We start from the raw sequence: 18,160 nt of genomic DNA, 5'->3' as shown, positions 1-18,160 counted from the left end.
GTCATTCATGACAAATGCACAACACAAATTCAAGACATCATGTCTGTTTCACACGACGTTTGGAATAACAAATGTACAGGAAAACATGGGAATGTGATTTAAGCTGGTTTGGTCACACCTCATTTCATTTAACTCTTCCCAAGCTTAGACTTGTCATTCTGGTGAGGAGACCCAGGGTGCAGTCCATTACCACAGCTGATAGTGGAAGCCACACTGGTTTCTCAGTCAGCAGCTCCTGTGTGCCATTGTTCATCATGCTAGTTCCAAAAGCTTTAGACAATTCGCCTTATTTTCTGATGCAGCCCAACTGGGGAAGGAATGGCCCTGTTTTGAAATGCACAAAGGAAAGACAGTGCTGAGGGTGTCTCTTTGGGGAAGGCTCAGAGTACCCAGCATGGAAGGAGCAAATATAGGCTTAATGACCAGCTGAATGACCTTGAATAAGTCATATCACCTCTCTGTGCTACCTAGAACTCCGACTGGAGAAAAATCTTCACTCTGCATTGCATAGGTTATTGCAAAAATCAAGTCAGAACACGAATAGATAGGAAAGTATGTTCACAAATGCATATGGGGTATTATTATTTGCAAACAGGGAATTTCCTCTGCAGCACTGTTTTGTTTTGTTTTCCCAAATGATTACTGCACAGGTTTTGACAGATTGTGGTTCTGTTTTACCTCCATTCACCCTTTGCCTATTTCAGTCAGAGATTACACCAGCAATGCTGCACCCGTCCCTTCAGTTCTTTTGAATTCCACCACATCTCTGAGATGCACATCTCACCATAGTGTGAAATACTGCAGAGTAGCTACTTACAAAACTCAAAGTACCTTAAACCGTCCAGCTAAGTGCTACAAGCAAAAGTTACACTAGAAGTATGCAGCAAGGGTTCAAAAAGGAGATAACGTCTAACTAGAAAAAGCTCCTGGAAGGTAACCCCATTAAGCCGTATATTTTAGTAATTTCGGTATTTGTCCTATGTCACCACACCCCAATTCCATGCTTCAAAGACAAGACAGTATTTTTCTCTATCTTTGTAGCTCCCAAGAACCTGGCAGAGAGGAGGACATCTCAGTGCATGTTCAGGGATAAAGTGAACCAGCTAAACAGCTGACCATAAACCGGTTGGTTTTTTTGTGTGTGTTTTTTTAATATATTTTATTGATTTTTTACAGAGAGGAAGGGAGAGGGATAGAAAGTTAGAAACATTGATGAGAGAGAAACATCAATCAGCTGCCTCTTGCACACCCCCTACTGGGCATGTGCCCGAAACCAAGGTACATGCCCTTGACCGAATCGAACCTGGGACCCTTGAGTCCGCAGGCTGACGCTCTATCCACTGAGCCAAACCAGCTAGGGCAAACCGGTTGGTTTTAACATTTACTTACCCAGCCCAACACGGCCCAGTTCTCTTTAGCTTAGCATTATACGTAAGGCTTTCCGGGTAAGAAGTGTGCGGGGGAAGGTCCCTGTACTCCCAAGGAAGGAACCTTTATTGAGCATGTGCTAAGTGCCAGGCACAGGCGCTTTCACACAGGCACCTACTTACGCATTTGGTCCTCACAACTCATGCTTTACAGATAAGGATACGAAGGCTCTCAGAGCTAAGTTGTTCAGCCTCGCGTCCAATGAAGCCGCAGCATGTGCGTGGACTCTCAAACACCCTCGCCCCCAAACTTCAGATCTGCTCGCTCACCTCCCCATCCCCAAGCATGTACCCCAGCTACTCCTCTTTCCCTGCGCCCCAGGCCCGCGGAAGCCAGTAAAACCTAGGGCAGGCCTGGTCTGTCTCTGAGCCTGGTCTGTCTCTGACCTGGCTCACGCACCCACCAGCTCCCCACAAGCTTGAAGAGCCCCTGCCACCCTCCCTGTCTGTAGCCCTAGCTTCTCAAAGAGCCTGCGCAGCTTTTCCCCAAGGCTGAGGCTATCCTCGCCTGCAGAGCGCTTAAGGGATTCGGAAGCAGAATCCGGGAGAAAACGCAGGGGAGGAGGGATGGAGAACCCCGGGCGGCGGGGACCAGGCAGGGGGTCTCGCCTCCGCGCGGCCCCGGCGCGGCGCGCCGCTGGAACTACGCTTCCCAGCCTGCTCCGCTGCGGCCGCGCGCCGGGCGCCGTGCCCGCCGGCCGGGAGCCGCCTGTTGATCGCGCGCTCGCCTGGCCACGGCGCGCCCTGCGAGTGGCCCCGCTCTCTCGGGGCTGCCTGACTGACGGCTCGCACCGCCGGCTCCGGGATGGACGCACGAACGGGTGAGCGCGCAGGGGCTGGGTGGGGGCCACCCGGGACCCGGCGCGGTGTGCAGCCCCGGTCCGTAGCGCGGGGATGGCCGCGCCCTCCTGCAGCTGGAGGATGCTCCGCGGCGTCGGCGCTCAGCCGACCGGCTGGGCGCGGAGCGCGGGGCCGCCTCGTGCCTCCCGGCCGCGCGGGCTGCGCGGGGCTACGCCGAGGAGAGCGCTGCACCGAGCTGCGCGGGCGGGAGGCAGGGTCCCACGCCTTGCACTGCCGCTCCGCAGCCTCTGCAGCCGCCGTGCCGCAGCGGTGAGGGCGCGGTCTCCTGCCCTCCCCGGGCTGCGGGCTGGGTTTTTCCACCCTGGGCTTTGTTTCCCACTTTCTCCTCTCCTGTGAACGTTTGACAAGCGCCTGGAGCCCGGTTTACGCCACTCCCTGCATCGCCTCTCCCTGCACCGTTACCTTGGGCAACGGGGAAGGGTGGACCCCGGCTGACGTCCTTTTCTAAGATCTCCGGAGCTGTCACCCACAGGCGTTTCAGCTTTCAGAGGGCGGCCGGATGCAGGTCCTCGGGACCCTTACATTTTTCCTGGTTAAAGAAATGGTAGCAAGTGCTCCCATGAGTCTCCTTAAATTTTCCGTTGATGTGCAGAAATTAAGATTGATTTTTAAATGCCATAATAATAATATTAATAAAATTATCCTAATGCGAATTGTTACTTAAAGTATCCAGAGGTGATGCAGGCCAAATGCAAATTAGCAGTGAAATGGTACGGCTTCATCCTGCCCTTTAAACATCTGAATCACGAGGCACTTGGAAAGGGAATGAAAAGAACATCGGAGCAGGTGTTTTTAAGATGGGTTCTTGTCCTGGCTCTACCATTAAAAAGCTGAGGGACTCTGGGCAAGTCCCTTCACCTCTCTGAGCCTCTTCCTCCAGGTAAAATGGGACCTCTGGGTAAATGATTTCTAAACCTCTGTTCTCCCAGGACTCATATCAGGGAACTGAAGAGATGAGGATGCTCTCTCTGTTCAGCACCATCACGAAAAGCCTGGTTGTGACAGAACAAGTGGCTTTACCCTAGTGAGGAGCAAAGATTGTTAGTGCTTAGGCAATCTAATCTTTTAAAAAAGTGATTTCCTCTGTCTACTCTCTTTAACCCAGTAAATATGTGTAACCACTGTTTTCATTTTTGTAGATTACTGTAAATTTTGTAGGCAACATGTTACGTTCGTTTTTATTTGCTGAAGGTGAGGTCAGGGTGAGGCAGCGATGGTAGACGTGGTCAGTAAGGCTGTGGGGGAAAAGCCCAGCAAGAAGTAACCAGAGAGAATACACACTGAGGAAACCGAGGACAGGTGCTGGTGGATTTATGTGAATAATAAATACTACACAATAGAAGGCATGAGAGAGCCAGAAAACCAGTGCAATGCCAGCCCTGCCATAACTGATTCAGACAAGGACTCATCCGAGGCACAAAACCTCTGAGCGAAAGGTTGTTGGAGAACAGGACTCGCACATTATTTCAAAGTATCTCACCAGAGATGACCTAGGAAACCTGTGCCCTTAAAGTGTAGGAGGTTGTCACTTTAACCTAATGATCAGGCTTACCAGTACCTAGAATGGGTCTCCTGTCGGATGCAATAAGGCCATAACTTCACTATGGAGTGTTCTTGCCAAAAAGACTGGAGGAAGGGGGAGTGTGGTAGATTAAAATACTCAAGTGATGTGACAACCAATTCGGGTATGTGAACTTGGGATCCTAGATCAGGGGGAAAAAAAGCTATAAAAAATAATTTGGCCCTAGCCGGTTTGGCTTAGTGGATAGAGTGTTGGCCTGCAGACCAAAGGGTCCTGGGTTTGATTCCCGTCAAGGGCACATACCTCAATTGCAGGCTCCTCCCCAGCCCGTGCAGTGGTCACGGAGTGTGCCGGAGGCAACCAATCAATGTGTTTCTCTCACATCGATGTTTCTCTCTGTCTTTCCCTCTCTCTTCCACTCTCTCTAAAAAATAAATAAATAATATATAATATATAAATAAATAAGATTATTTGGTGACAATTGGGGAAAGTTGACTATGGACTGAATATTAGATAATATTATGGAATTTCTTTTAATTTCCTTAGGTGGAGTAGTGGTGCTGTGGTTGCGTAGGACACTGCCCTTATTCTTTTGAGATGTGGGTGCTAGAGGCGAAGTGTTATGACATCTGCAACTTTCAGCTGGTTCAGGAAAAAAGGTCTAAGAGTAGGGGAGCAAGCTCAGAAATACAGCAAAGGGATGACATTTGGTGAATCAAAGACAGTGGTATACAGCTACTTACTGTATTATTCTTTTGCCTTTTGGTAGATTGAAACTCTTTAAATAAAATAATTGGGGGATATTAATAAAATAAATAAGGAGAAAGCACTGTAGGGGGCTGTGTGGTTGGTGACAGACAGCTGCAGTGAAGCTGTGGGGAACTCATTGTAAATCTGTGTATTCAAGTTCCCAACGTGGAAATCCTATTGCAGGTATGAGTGGGGTCAGGGAAAGTTCCCTTTTTTTGGTTTATTTTGGCTACTATCAATCATTGTCTTAGAACCGTGGTCGGCAAACTGCGGCTCGCGAGCCACATGCGGCTCTTTGGCCCCTTGAGGGTGGCTCTTCCACAAAATACCACGGCCTGGGCGAGTCTATTTTGAAGAAGTGGCATTAGAAGAAGTTTAAGTTTAAAAAATTTGGCTCTCAAAAGAAATTTCAATCATTGTAAGGTTGATATTTGGCTCTGTTGACTAATGAGTTGCCGACCACGGTCTTGGAACACCCCATCTCCTAACTCTAACCTCAAATATTAATAATTCCCAAACCTTAGAAATTCTAGACCTACGCAAGAACCATCTTGAAATACTGTCCCTTTCCTCTCTATGTTCAAGATCTGTGTAAACGTAGAAGGACATCCCAGGTGGTTGCTCTTTTTATTTTGAGTTAGGGAAGTGTTGGAGGAAAAAAATTCAGCTTTTTGATAGAACAGAATTTGTAGGGTTTCCTTTCATTCCCTTTATTTGTAAATCACATACAACCAAATATTTCCTTATAGACTATAAGTGGTTCAAAAAGGTTCATAGAAGGCATGTGCCAAAGAGACTTCCTATTTCCAGACCAAGAAAACAGAAATAACTTGTGTTTGTTTGTTTGTTTGTTTGTTTGTTTGTTAATACTCACCCAATGATATTTTTCCATTGATTTTTAGGGAGAGTGGAAAAGAGAGGGAAAGACAGGGAGAAACATCGATGTGAGAGAAACACATCGATTACCTCCTTCATGTGCCTGAACAGAACCTTTTGTTACAATGATATTTTTGCTATCCCTGCAATATATATATTCCTGTTTTTAAGTTTTGCCCTCCTGTTTTGGCATCTCTTTCATGTGGTTTGCCAGTATCCTGGATTTCCCTAGGGGCAGCTGAATAGAGTGGGAATGAGAAGATCACCTCTAGTACTGTGGATAACAGGAGTTCATGAAACAGGGCAAAAGGCTAGCCGTGCCAAGCCTGGACATAGGAGTAAGAAGCAAATCTGAGGCACCAGTCCTAAGGAAGAAACAGGAGGCCTCTCATCAGAGTGGTTGGAGGGGTCCAGAGTCTGGTGAGCTGGGCTGCTGTTCTGCCAGTATATGCAAGGAAGACCATCTCTGTTGTGTATAGCTGACAACCATTCCATACCAGTTGCTAAGTGTTTTTGCATCACTTGGTAAGCATTCGTGAGTCAAGGTCCACACAACACCCGTAAGCCATAACAAAGCATTGGTCAAAACCTGGGATACCGATGTCAGAGAAAGAGACCAGATAGGTGGGTCAAACTACATAAGCAGGCAGAAGTGAGTCAAAAGACAAAAAGTAGGGAACCCATAGTGCCAGTCAGTCAGGAACTGAAAAGCTCATAACTTCCTGAAGGCAAGAGGAGAAAACATGACTAGCACCATGTTTTTAGGCAGTTAAAAACTAAGATGGCACAGATACCCAAGTGGCATGCAAGGAGGTAGAAACGGACTCCCCAGCAGACGGACAATAGGGGCAGACAAAGCGGGAAGGCAGCAGCAGGGAGTAGAACCTGACAAGAGAATTAGAAACCAGGTGGCAGTCTGGGCAGACAGCAAGACTTTCATGCTAAGGAGCTTCTGCTACAGCCAAGAAGTTTCTTGGCTACTTCCTACCCAGGTGGAAACCTATCTCATATTTTCGAAAGCCTACACATGGTGGCTTGCTACACCTGGCAACACTGACTCAGAGCCCTTACAGGATGCTGCCTCTCTCTATTCAACAGACCCTGACAAGGATAACAGAGGGAACAAATACCTCAACTAGGAGATTACCCCCAGACCAAGGACAAATGAGAAATGGTTTTGACTGAGGGTTTGCATGTGGTAGACACTGAACCTAGTACACACACGATCGCATTTAGCACCATCTCCACCTTCTGAGATAGTACTGGTTTTTGCTCATTTTATAGAGAAAGGAACAGAGGCTCAGAGATTTGTCACCCATTCATAGATCTATTACCATTAAACCCAGGGCTGGTTGACTCCAGGGCTCATGCTTTTAGCCTTCCATCTTCTGAACCTAGAGGGGAATGGTCACTGGTGGGCACATTGTTTTAAAAGGAGACTTTTAGCCTGACTGGTTTGGCTCAGTGGATAGAGCATCAGCCTGCGGACGGAGGGGTCCCAGGTTCGATTCCGGTCAAGGGCATGTACCTTGGTTGCAGGCACATCTCCAGTGGGGGATGTGCAGGATGCAGCTAATCGATGTTTCTTTCTCATCGATGTTTCTAACTCTCTATCCCTCTCCCTTTCTCTCTGTAAAAAAATCAATAAAATATATTTTTTAAAAAATAAAAGGAGACTTTTAAAGCACAATTTGAGCTATGCCAAAGCACAATTTGAGCTATCCTAACTTTTGTGTTGTAAGATTGGCAAGTTAAGCACAAATAGTCTTTTCACTAAGTTTTTACAAGTAGTTTTTGTTTGTTCTTTTGTAAAAATTACTCTCTGGTTTGGATTGATTTTAATAAATAGGGCTTCTTGTTTTGGCTTTGATTATTAGTCTTTGCGTATAGGCAGGGCCAAAGGCTGGACACTTCGTGTTGTATCTGATTTTCCTTTTTCATAGCACAGTTACACAAAGAAGAGCAAAGAAAGCCACACTCCTTGATTTCCTTCTCAGGGCCTGTACCTTTAGGTAATAGTAAGAGTTACATGAGAGCCCAAGTCATTCTTTCTTCAGCTCAAGTCCCGACTCCTGTTTTCCATTTTCCTGACGTGGCTCAGAACCTGTGTGCCCACCTGGATTCCTGAAGCTGTATTTGGCCCTGCTTCATTCCAGGGTGCACATTAGTATCTTGTGGCATGTTGAGCACTTGCCATGGGACAGACACTCTTCTGGAGGTGAGGCCGTGGCAGTGCTTTGCAGACTTTCCACTGTGGCATCACTAACAGGAGGAGAGGATAAACATGAACCCTTCTGGGCCTGGGTGGGGCTGAAGCAGGTCAGCCATGAGCCAGAAGTCTGCGACTTGATTTTAAAGGCTATGTGAATGCTGCATTCTTCTCCATAGTGTATCTGTACTTGTTATTAAAAAATGATAACTAGCTTTCCCCCAAACCTTCAACTCAAAGTTGTACTCCAAGAGGATGCACCTTTTATTTTTTCTCCTCTGGCTTTGCGATCCCTTGGTACATTGACACAACAAATGCAGTTTTACCAGGTACTGTTCCATAGTGTTAACATATGATGGTAGCCCTGGCCGCTGTGGTTCAGTTGGTTGGGTGTTGTCCCATGCACCAAAAGGTTGGTGGTTTGATTCCCAGTCAGGGCACATGCCTGGGTTGTGGGCTCGATCCATGTTGCACTCTTACATTGATGTTTCTCCCTCCCTCCCTCTCCTTTCTTCTTTCTCTAAAAATCAATAAAAATATTTTTAAAAACCATGTTATTGTAACTACTTAATTAATTGTCTCTCCCACTGCTAAACCATAAGCTCATTTGGGGCATAGGCTATCATCTGTTTTATTTGCTCCTGTCGTCCCAGCAGTGTCTGGAAAACATGACTTTCAATAGATATTTGTTGAATGAATATGCAAACCTGAGCTGGAGAAGGAATATAAAGAATTTTGATATTGTCCCTGTCCTCTGAGAGTTTGTGGTGTATTTGGAGAGAGAACCATAGATGTAACACACATGAAAAGGTAATGGGAGAGCAAGGAATGAACAGCAAATTGTTAACATAGGCGATGCGAGTTGAGGAAGCAGAGCAACTTCTATGGGCTTATGTGGCCTCAGAAAATTCCGTGACAGGGTGGAGGCAGTGGATATAGGAGTGAGCTCTGGACCAGTGGGTCCCTTCACCTCTCTCAGCTCATTTCCTTCATCAGACATTTGTTGCACAATATTTGTTGGATGCCTACTCTGGTTCAAGGCCTGTGCTGAGAGCCAGGATTACAACAGTGACTGAAGTCCCCACCCTCACAAAGATAAGCAAGGAAGACAAAGATAAGATAAGCAATTGCAATAAAGTCAAGGACAGCTCTGACTGAGGGGTATGCCATGGGGATGGAGAGTAACTCAGACCTTGCCTGGGGGTCCGAACAAGGCCTCTCTGTGGAGTTGAAGCTTGCATTGAGACTAGAAGATGAGTAAGACAGCAGTGAGCCCTCGGAGGAGGGGGTAGGAGTGCTCGGAGCAAACAACATAAGGCATGATCCAGGAACTGGAAGTGGTCCAGGAGGCTGGAGCCAGGAGGAGATTAGGGGGGCGGTGGGGAGTGCAGTGCAGGATGAGGCTGGTGAGGATGACAGAGGCCAGACTGTGAATCTGAACTGTATCCTCCAGGCAATGGGAAGCCTCTGGAGAATTTTAATAACTAGAGCAGAGTTGTTTAAAAAGATCTCTTTGGTCATTTGTCGAATAGATCAAAGGGGTAAGAGGGATGGGTCAGTGAAGTAGGTGGGTTCTTAACAGATTTAGGTAAAGAAAGGATTTGGTGATTGATGGGTGGAGAGGAAGACAAGGAAGACAAGGTATCAAGAATGGCTCCCTGGTTTCGGGGCCAACCTCCAGAAGTTAAAAATTCTAGAGGAGGAGAAGCTATTTGGAAGGAAAGATGATGAGAGTACTTCTGACATCTGAAGAAGCCTGAGGCAGCCAAGTAGAGATGTTAGTTCAGCAGTTGAAAATATATAAATCTCGCCCAGCAGGTGTGGCTCAGTGGTTGAGCATCGACCCATGAACCAGGAGGTCACATTTCTATTCCCAGTCAGGGCACATGCCCGGGTTGCAGGCTCGATCCACGTAGGGGGCTTGCAGGAGGCAGTCAATCAATGATTCTCTCTTATCACTGATGTTTCTATCTCTCTCCCTCTCCCTTCCTCTCTCTGAAATCAATAAAAACTTATTTTTTTAAAAAAGAAAAAGAAGTATATAAATCTAGCCCTCGGGAACAAAGTCTAAAACAAAGATACAGATTTGAGGATCTTTGGGGTATGGATAATAATTAAAACTTTGGAGGAGATGAGTTCCCCCAGGAAAAATGTGTAGTGTGAGAAAACAAGTTCTAAGAGAGGACCTTGCAGCCTGCCAGTATTTAAGGTGGAAGAAGAGGAATTGGCTAGCCCAGCCAGTGTTACTCAGTGGTTGAGTGTCGACCTAGGAACCAAGAGATGGCTGGTTCAATTCCCACTCGGGGCACATGCCCAGGTTGCAGGAGGCAGCCAATCAATGATTCTCTCTTATCATTGATGTTTCTATCTCCCTCTCCCTTCCTCTGAAATCAATAATATATGTGTTATTACACACACACACATATACAATAATATGTGTGTGTATTACACACACACACACATACATGTATATATATACATATGTACATGTATATGTATATGTATATGTATATGTATATGTATATGTATATATATATGATCGAGATGCAGTGATCAGAGAAGTAGGAAGAAAACCATCTATGCTGCTGGACTGGGTGATCTTTAAGGCCTCAGTCAGCTCTGACAGTCTGTGGTCCCAGAGCTGGAATCTAAGCCAGAGCACATGGATAAGCCATGAGAACAGAGGACATTCCAAGTAATATTACTATATCAGCCAAGGTCCCAATAAAGAACGGAGGACACACTCAAACTGAATAATTAGAAGGAATTTTAATAAAGAGGCTATTTACAAAGATGTGGGGAGGGTTTAAGGAATCTAATACGGCAGAAATCTGGCCCTAGCCACAGAGAGATCCTTCACCACCCCAAAGACTATACAGAGAAGGCTGCCTGATAGAAGATGTGGCCTCTGGACCCACCTTCCTCCCCTCTCCCCCTGCCCTCCAGTTTCCTGGTACTTGCCTCCTATTGGCCAAACGAAAGCCAGAGAGCAAGGAAGCCGCTGATGCTGTGTAAATACATCATCTTCCTGGGGCACAGAGCAGGGTGGGGAGTGGATGTGGAGGGGCAAACAAGATATCCGGAACAAGTACGTGGGGAAAATAGAAGTGTATGGATAAGAGCATGCATTCGTTTCTTATTGCTGCTGTCACAAATTTGGTGGCTTAAAACAACACAAATTTATTATCTTACAGTTTGGGGAGTTAGAAGTCCAAAGCAGGTTTCATCAGGCTAAAATCAATGCATTCCTTTCTGAAGGCTCTGGGGGAGAATCCACTTCCTTGTCTTTTCCAGTTTCTCTAGAAGGCCTCCCCACCCCCACCCCTCTGCCCCTTCCTCCACCTTCAAAACAATTGCATCTGCTTCTGTGGTCACAGCTTGTTCTCTGATTCCTGTTTTCTTTTTTTAAGAGCCCTTGTGATTAGTTGAGCCCACCCAGATAATCCAGGATAACCTCCCCATTTAAAAAATTTGTATTTGCCCTAACTGGTTTGGCTCAGTGGATAGAGTGTTGACCTGAGGACTGAAAGGTCCCAGGTTCGATTCCGGTCAAGGGCATGTACCTTGGTTGCGGGCACATCCCCAGTAGGAGGTGTGCAGGAGGCAGCTGATCGATGTTTCTCTCCTATTGATGTTTCTAACTCTCTATCTCTCTCCCTTCCTCTCTGTAAAAAAAAAAATCAATAAATTTATATTTTTTAAATTTGTATTTAATCACACCGGTCTCTTTGCCATGTAAGTAACATTCCCAGGTTCTGGGGATTAGCATGTGGACATCTTTAGGGCGGCATTATTCTGCCTACAACATAGAGCGAATAAACCATTTTGACTGGATTGGAGGGCTCCCTAGGAAAGTAATGAAAACAGGAAGGGCAGAACAAAGCCGATTTATGGGATCTTAAATACTAAACTGTCTGAATGTTTTTCTATGGAGAAGAGGGAGCCATTGGAAGTCCCTCACCAGGGTATTGGCTTGCTAGCAGTGTTAAGAAAGATGATCTGACCGTGGTGCTCTGGGTGGCTGAGAGGGAAGAACAGAAACCTTTCGAGATGCAATTAGAGTAGTCCAGGCCCAGCGGAACCAAAGTCTGAAACAAGAATGACAGGAAGGGATGGTGTGAAAAGTACAGTGCAGTAAGATTCTATAAGAAGGCTAACCAACTGGACATGGAAGGAAGGGGAGGAATCTGAGCTTTGGAAGTGACTGACTGGTAGATTATTGGTACGACCTAGAAAATCAGGAGAGCAAATCTGTTTCCGGGGAAGACGATGAGTTGGGGTATAGTCGTAGAGTCCTGGAATAGCAATACAAATAGAATCTTATCAATGTTAAGATGCTGCCTATTGTAAACACATGAATATTTTATGTGCCACTAAGGAAAGATTAAAATACGGTACAGGCCTTCTTAAATATATAATTTTTACTTTATTGAAAGAGCTATTTTAGCCTTACACACAGATTTTTGAAGACTTTTAATTGACATACAATAAATTGCACATATTTAAAGTGTATACAGTTTGATACGTTTTGACATCCGCATGCATCTATGACACTATCAGCACAATCAAGGTAGTTCATAACCCCCAAATTGCCTCTTTTTTAATAATATACTTTTATTTTTTAATTAGAGTTGAGGTACAGTATAGTTTCAGGTGCACTACCCAGTGATTGGACATTTATATAACTTACAAAGTGATCATCCTGATAAATCTAGTACCATCTAACACCATACATAGTTATTATAATATTGCTGGCTATATTTCCTATGGTGTACTTTACATCCCCACGACTTTTCTGTACCTACTAATTTGTACTTCTTTTTTTTTTAATTCTTTTTTTTTTAATTTCTTTATTGATTAAGGTGTCACATATTTGTCTTCATCCCCCCATTCCCATCCCACACCCCTCCCCACTGTTGAACTTAACCATTGGATAGGCTCATATGCATGCACACAAGTCCTTTGGTTGATCTCTCCCTCCTCCCCCCACTATCCTCCCTCTGAGGCCCAATAGTCCGATCGATGCCTCCTTGTTTCTGGTTCTGTTCTTGTTCCTCAGTCTATGTTGTTCATCATTTCCCCTAGATGAGCGAGATCATATGTCACTAGATATATACTTATAAGAACTGAATGTGAGACGAGCAATAATAGTTATGCTGACAGGCAAATGAATCAATCTGTAGTGAGTTTCTTTCTGGACCAACAGTTCTTTTGAGACCCAATTTCAATGTCCACCAGTTCCTTATGTGTACATGTCAGCACTGACCCCTCAGCTCTGGATGGTGGACAAATGGTGGTAACGGAGGTCCGACTCCCTCTGGTTTGGTCTCGGCCGGACCCAGGGGCACGGCTTCACCCGGACTCAGGGGCACGTGGCCTCACCCAGACCCAAGGGGCGCGTGGCCTCACCTGGGCCCGGTACCCAGCCTCACCCGGATGGATCCAGGGGCACACGGCCTCACCTGGACCCAGGATCCGGCTTCACCCGTACCCAGGGGCGCAAGGCCTCACCCGGACCCAGGGGCACATGGCCTCACCCGGGCCCAGGGACCCAGCCTCATCCTGGTCCAGTGGCGCGTGGCCTCACCCGGACCCAGGGGCGCGTGGCCTCACCCGGGCCCAGGGACCCAGCCTCACCCGGGTCCAGGGGCGCAAGGCCTCACCCGGACCCAGGGGCGCGTGACCTCACCCGGGCCCAGGGACCCAGCCTCACCCGGGTCCAGGGGTGCGTGGCCTCACCCGGACCCAGGGGCGCGTGGCCTCTCCCAGACCCAGGGGCGTGTGGCCTCACCCAGACCTAGGTGCGCAAGGCCTCACCCGGATCCAGGGACACATGGCCTCACCCGGATCCGGGGGCGCGTGGCCTCTCCCAGACCCAGGGGCGCGTGGCCTCACCCGGACCTAGGTGCGCGAGGCCTCACCCGGACCCGGGACCCAGCCTCACCCGGATCCAGGGACACATGGCCTCACCTGGACCCGGGGGCACGTGGCCTCTCCCAGACCCAGGGGCGCGTGGCCTCACCTGGACCTAGGTGCGCGAGGCCTCACCCTTTTTTTTTTTAAATTCTTATTGTTGAAAGTATTACATATATTCCCTTTATCCCCGCTAGCCCACCACTCCTTCCAGCCCAGGCCTTCACCCCCCTATTGTCTTTGTCCATTGGTTATGCTTACTAGTATATGCATGCAAGTTCTTTGGTTTATCTCTTAAACCCCCACCCCCCACCCCCCACTGTCACCCAGTCTCCCCTGCCTTCCCTCTGAGGTTTGATGGTCTGTTTGATGCTTCTGTGTCTCTGGATTTATTTTTGTTCATCAGATTATGTTATATTCCACAAATGAGTGAGATCATGTGATACTTGCCCCTTTGTAATTCCTCCCCCTGTCTCTTCCTACCTCCCTTCAATCTGTAAGCAACTACTTAATTGCTTTCTGTAATATAGCTCAGTCTACATATTCTAAAATTTTAGATAAATGTAATTATATCATACTAGAGGCCCGGTGCATGAAATTCGTGCATGGGGGTTGTGTGTCCCTCAGCCCAGCCTGTACCCTCTCCAATCTGGGACCCCTCGAGGGATGTCCAACTGCCCGTTTAGACCGGGATCGAGCCTAAATGGGCAGTCGGACATCCCTCTCACAATTCAGGACTGCTGGCTCCCAACCGCTCACCTGCCTGCCTGATTGCCCCTAACTGCTTCTGCCTGCCAGCCTGATCACCCCTTACCACTCCCCTGCCAGACTGATCGATGCCTAACTGCTCCCCTACCAGCCCGATTGTCCCTAACTGCCCTCCCCTGCTGGCCCGATTGCCCCTAACGGCCCTCCCCCTGTAGGCCTGGTCCCCCCCAACTGCCCTCCCCTGCATGCCTGGTCGCCCCCAACTGCCCTCCCCTGCATGCCTGGTTGCCCCCAACTGCCCTCCCCTGCAGGCCTGGTCCCCCCAACTGCCCTCCCCTGCTGGCCTGGTCCCCCCCAACTGTCCTCCCCTGCAGGCCTAGTTGCCACCAACTGCCCTCCCCTGCAGGCCTGATTCCACCCAACTGCCCTCCCCTGCAAGCCTGGTCCCCCCAACTGCCCTCCCCTGCTGACCCGGTCACCCCTAACTGCCCTCCCCTGCCAGCCTGGTCGCCCCTAACTGCTCTCCCCTGCTGGCAATCTTGTGGCAGCTATCTTGTGTCCACATGGGGGCGGCCATCTTTGACCACATGGGACAGCCATCTTGCATGTTGGAGTGATGGTCAATTTGCATATTACTCTTTTATTAGATAGGATACATTCCTTTGGGTCTGGCTTTTTTCATTCAGTATAATTATTTTGAGGTTCATCCATATCATCATGTGTATCAATACTTCATTTGTTTTTATTTCTGAGTGGATTCCATTATGTGGACATACCACATTTTGTTAATCCATCCACCTACTAATGACCATTCAGGTTGTTTGCAGTTTTTGTCTGTTACAAATAAAGCTGCTCTGAACATACACAGATTTTTGAAATAGCATACCATCCCTGTGCAACATAAAAAGGGAAAATGCAAGTGAAATTAATTGGCTGATATTCTTAAAACTTCATGTTCAGATTCCAACTCTTTGAATCATTTTTTTACTCATAGTCATCAATGTCTGCTTTGTTTCCATCCAGTACCTCCTCTTTGCCATCAAAAATGGTAATTTTATGCTGAAACCGGTTTGGCTCAGTGGATAGAGCGTCGGCCTGCGGACTCAAGGGTCCCAGGTTCGATTCCGGTCAAGGGCATGTACCTTGGTTGCGGGCACATCCCCAGTAGGGGGTGTGCAAGAGGCAGCTGATCGATGTTTCTCTCTCATCGATGTTTCTAACTCTCTATCCCTCTCTCTTCCTCTCTGTAAAAAATCAATAAAATATATATATTTTTTAAAAATGGTAATTTTATAAAAGTCATTGATGTTGGGTCTTAAACCAATCTGTAATTATATGGAACTGGCCTAATCTGGACCTTCCTTTGGGCGTGTTGCTAAATACACTTTAGTTGCCACGTCTCCCACTTCCTCCCCACTAGGTTTTAAAGAGTCCCTGGAATTTTTTTCCCAAATCCCTGACACCTATTCTGCTAGTTATGAAGCTGGTGCTTTTGATATTTATGCATATGTAGGCTGTGACAAGTCTTGCTTGACTGCTGCTGTGTCAGTGGATGAGAGCCATCAATTGTAAGATAAATGTCAATTTCAGAATGTTAAATTGTGGGAAACTGTTCATCTTAGAATCTGTAGGTAAGGTAGTTTAACCAATATGTTTGATGGCTAAGAGCCTGGCTGATTGAGATCCTTGTCCATAGTCACACAGTAAATTGGTGGTAGCTGGGACCAGAACAAAGTGTATATGGTGTAGTTGGTTTCTCTGACTTTAGTGGGATGAATCTTGTTTTGTTTTTACTGGAATATAGCCATTGAAACTGAAAGAAGGTGGGCTCATGAAAGGGAAAGAGAATTACATTATATATGGAAATGACACAAATAGAAAACCACAAACTTGAATATGGTGAATAGTTGAATTAATAAGGAGAGGGAAACAACATTCTTTCCATGCCAAACCACTTTTCATTCTTACTGTTTGAATTATCTTATTAAAAACAGGGCTTCTCAGATCATTCCTCTATTTTAAAAATTTGGAGTGGCTCCTTACCTCCCAACAGAATAAAGCCCGGGTTCCTAGGCAAGGCATATAGGGAAGGCCCTTCACAGATGTCTCCCTTGTCTTTGCTCTTCCCTCCTGGCAACTCTCCCCTCTAGACATACAAGCATTCCCCAACTTACCATGTACTTTCTTATCTTTCTTTGTGCCTTTGTTTACACTGTTCCTTTTTCCTAGAAATGACCCTTCCCCACTCATGTCTACCCTATGACCTCTATGACCTCTATGACCTCTTCCTTCAAGTTTCAAACTCAACCTCTTTTTCACAGTGTCCCGGACCTCAAACCCTATATCCCCTTATCCAATAATTATCTCCTTATATGTTTTAAACCTACTTTATACATTAACTTTGTTATAACACTTATCCTATTTGTGTATCTCACTGAGCTGTGATCTCTTGGGGAAGGGTCATATCTTGTTTGCCTTTGTATTCCTGTTTTCTAGAACTCTGCCTGGTAATTAATGGGCATACAGCAAATATTAATTGCCTTGAAAGATTTGACGGATAGTAATACCTCCTAAGGAGAAACACAATCAGTTGAGTACATTGTTATTTCCTGAATGCAGTATTATCTTTCTAGGGAATACCTATAAAATCCTCTGCAAAGAAGAAGGGATTGAGTAAAAAATTTCACTGTGAGTGGAAGTTTAGGGGTGAGATGGTATAAAAAAAGGGGACTGAAAGGGGAATGGACTAGGAATATAAAGAATTGAGCAGGATGGCCCAGGAAACAAAAAGGAAGTAGGACTAAAAGAGAATGGGAGAGGAGGAAAGAAGAACAGAGAGGAGAACAGTGGAGAGGGTGAGCATGCAGCCAGGATTTTAGAAGCTCCTTAGTCTAATGGCAGGGGGGCTGCTGGACAATGCTTTCTCACATGGGTGTTCCAAACTCTCTTTCTGAATGAACCCCATTTTGTATTCTTCACATTACTCTTTCTCTGAAAAGACACAAGTGTGCTGCTCACAACTGCCGTACAATTGGTGCATTGTTCTTCACTGTGTTCTGTGGAAAGCTGGAGGAGGCAGAGTAGTATAGTGGGAAGGCACTCACTACCCTGGGAATCAGAAGGCCACGCACATCTCAGTTCTGGAGCCTCAAGCAAAGCACTTAGCCACTTTCCATCTCAGACTCTTTATCTGTAAAATAGGTTATTAGTGTCTGTCCAGGCTTTCTTTCCAGGTTGTTGTAAAGATCTAAGTAAGTAAAATAATATATATGAAAATACTTTGTAAGTGGTCAGGTTGCTCTACAAATGAAGGTAATGTTACCTTTTTTTGTTGAATTATTCGTTCAGTAGAGAGACTCCACTGGCAGATAGCATAGTCCTGTGTCCTGTTAATAAATCCTGTTTGCAGAAAGGAGATAACAGTGTTTCTTTCTTATTAGTGGCATTCTGAGGTCTCAGGAAGCTGGCCCATTTAAATGTTCACGGCCCATGAGAAGGGCATCTGAGAAACCATGGCGCTCCCTTTTCAAAAAGAGTTGGAGAAATATAAGAACATTGATGAAGATGAGCTTCTTGGAAAACTCTCAGAAGAGGAATTGAAACACTTGGAAAATGTTCTGGATGACCTAGATCCTGAGGTTAGTGACCTGGAACTGAAGCAGTGTGGTTAGTGATAGTCCCGGATAAATGGCGTGGCACGTCCTTAAACAATAGTGTAGAAATCCCTTAGCTCCAAATGCAAATTCTGTGTTCTTCCCTGATTGGTCCTGAGTCACTTACTCTACAAAATTTATGGAGAATCTCAGTAACCACAATCTATAATACAATATGGCAAATGTATTTCTCAAAAACAAGTCTAATGTAAATGGGAAAAGTAGTTTCCATGGATTGATA

General features: G+C 46.2%; 1 protein-coding gene across 1 annotated transcript in view; it reads left to right on the top strand.

Moving 5' to 3' along the window:
* Nucleotides 1-2,224: 2,224 nt before the first annotated feature.
* Nucleotides 2,225-18,160, top strand: part of TMOD2 (tropomodulin 2) — a 57,849-nt gene continuing 41,913 nt past the window's right edge. The window contains exons 1-2 of the mRNA XM_054715531.1: nucleotides 2,225-2,248; nucleotides 17,707-17,904. Of these exons, the coding sequence (XP_054571506.1) occupies nucleotides 17,779-17,904 (126 nt within the window). The 5' untranslated portion in view covers nucleotides 2,225-2,248; nucleotides 17,707-17,778. The remainder of the gene's footprint in view (nucleotides 2,249-17,706; nucleotides 17,905-18,160) is intronic.

The sequence above is a fragment of the Eptesicus fuscus genome, chromosome 5 (genome assembly GCF_027574615.1).
Source record: "Eptesicus fuscus isolate TK198812 chromosome 5, DD_ASM_mEF_20220401, whole genome shotgun sequence".
In the NCBI taxonomy this organism is placed as follows: domain Eukaryota; kingdom Metazoa; phylum Chordata; class Mammalia; order Chiroptera; family Vespertilionidae; genus Eptesicus; species Eptesicus fuscus.
Note: the sequence above shows the minus strand (reverse complement) of the source record. Positions and strands in the feature narration are given on the sequence as shown.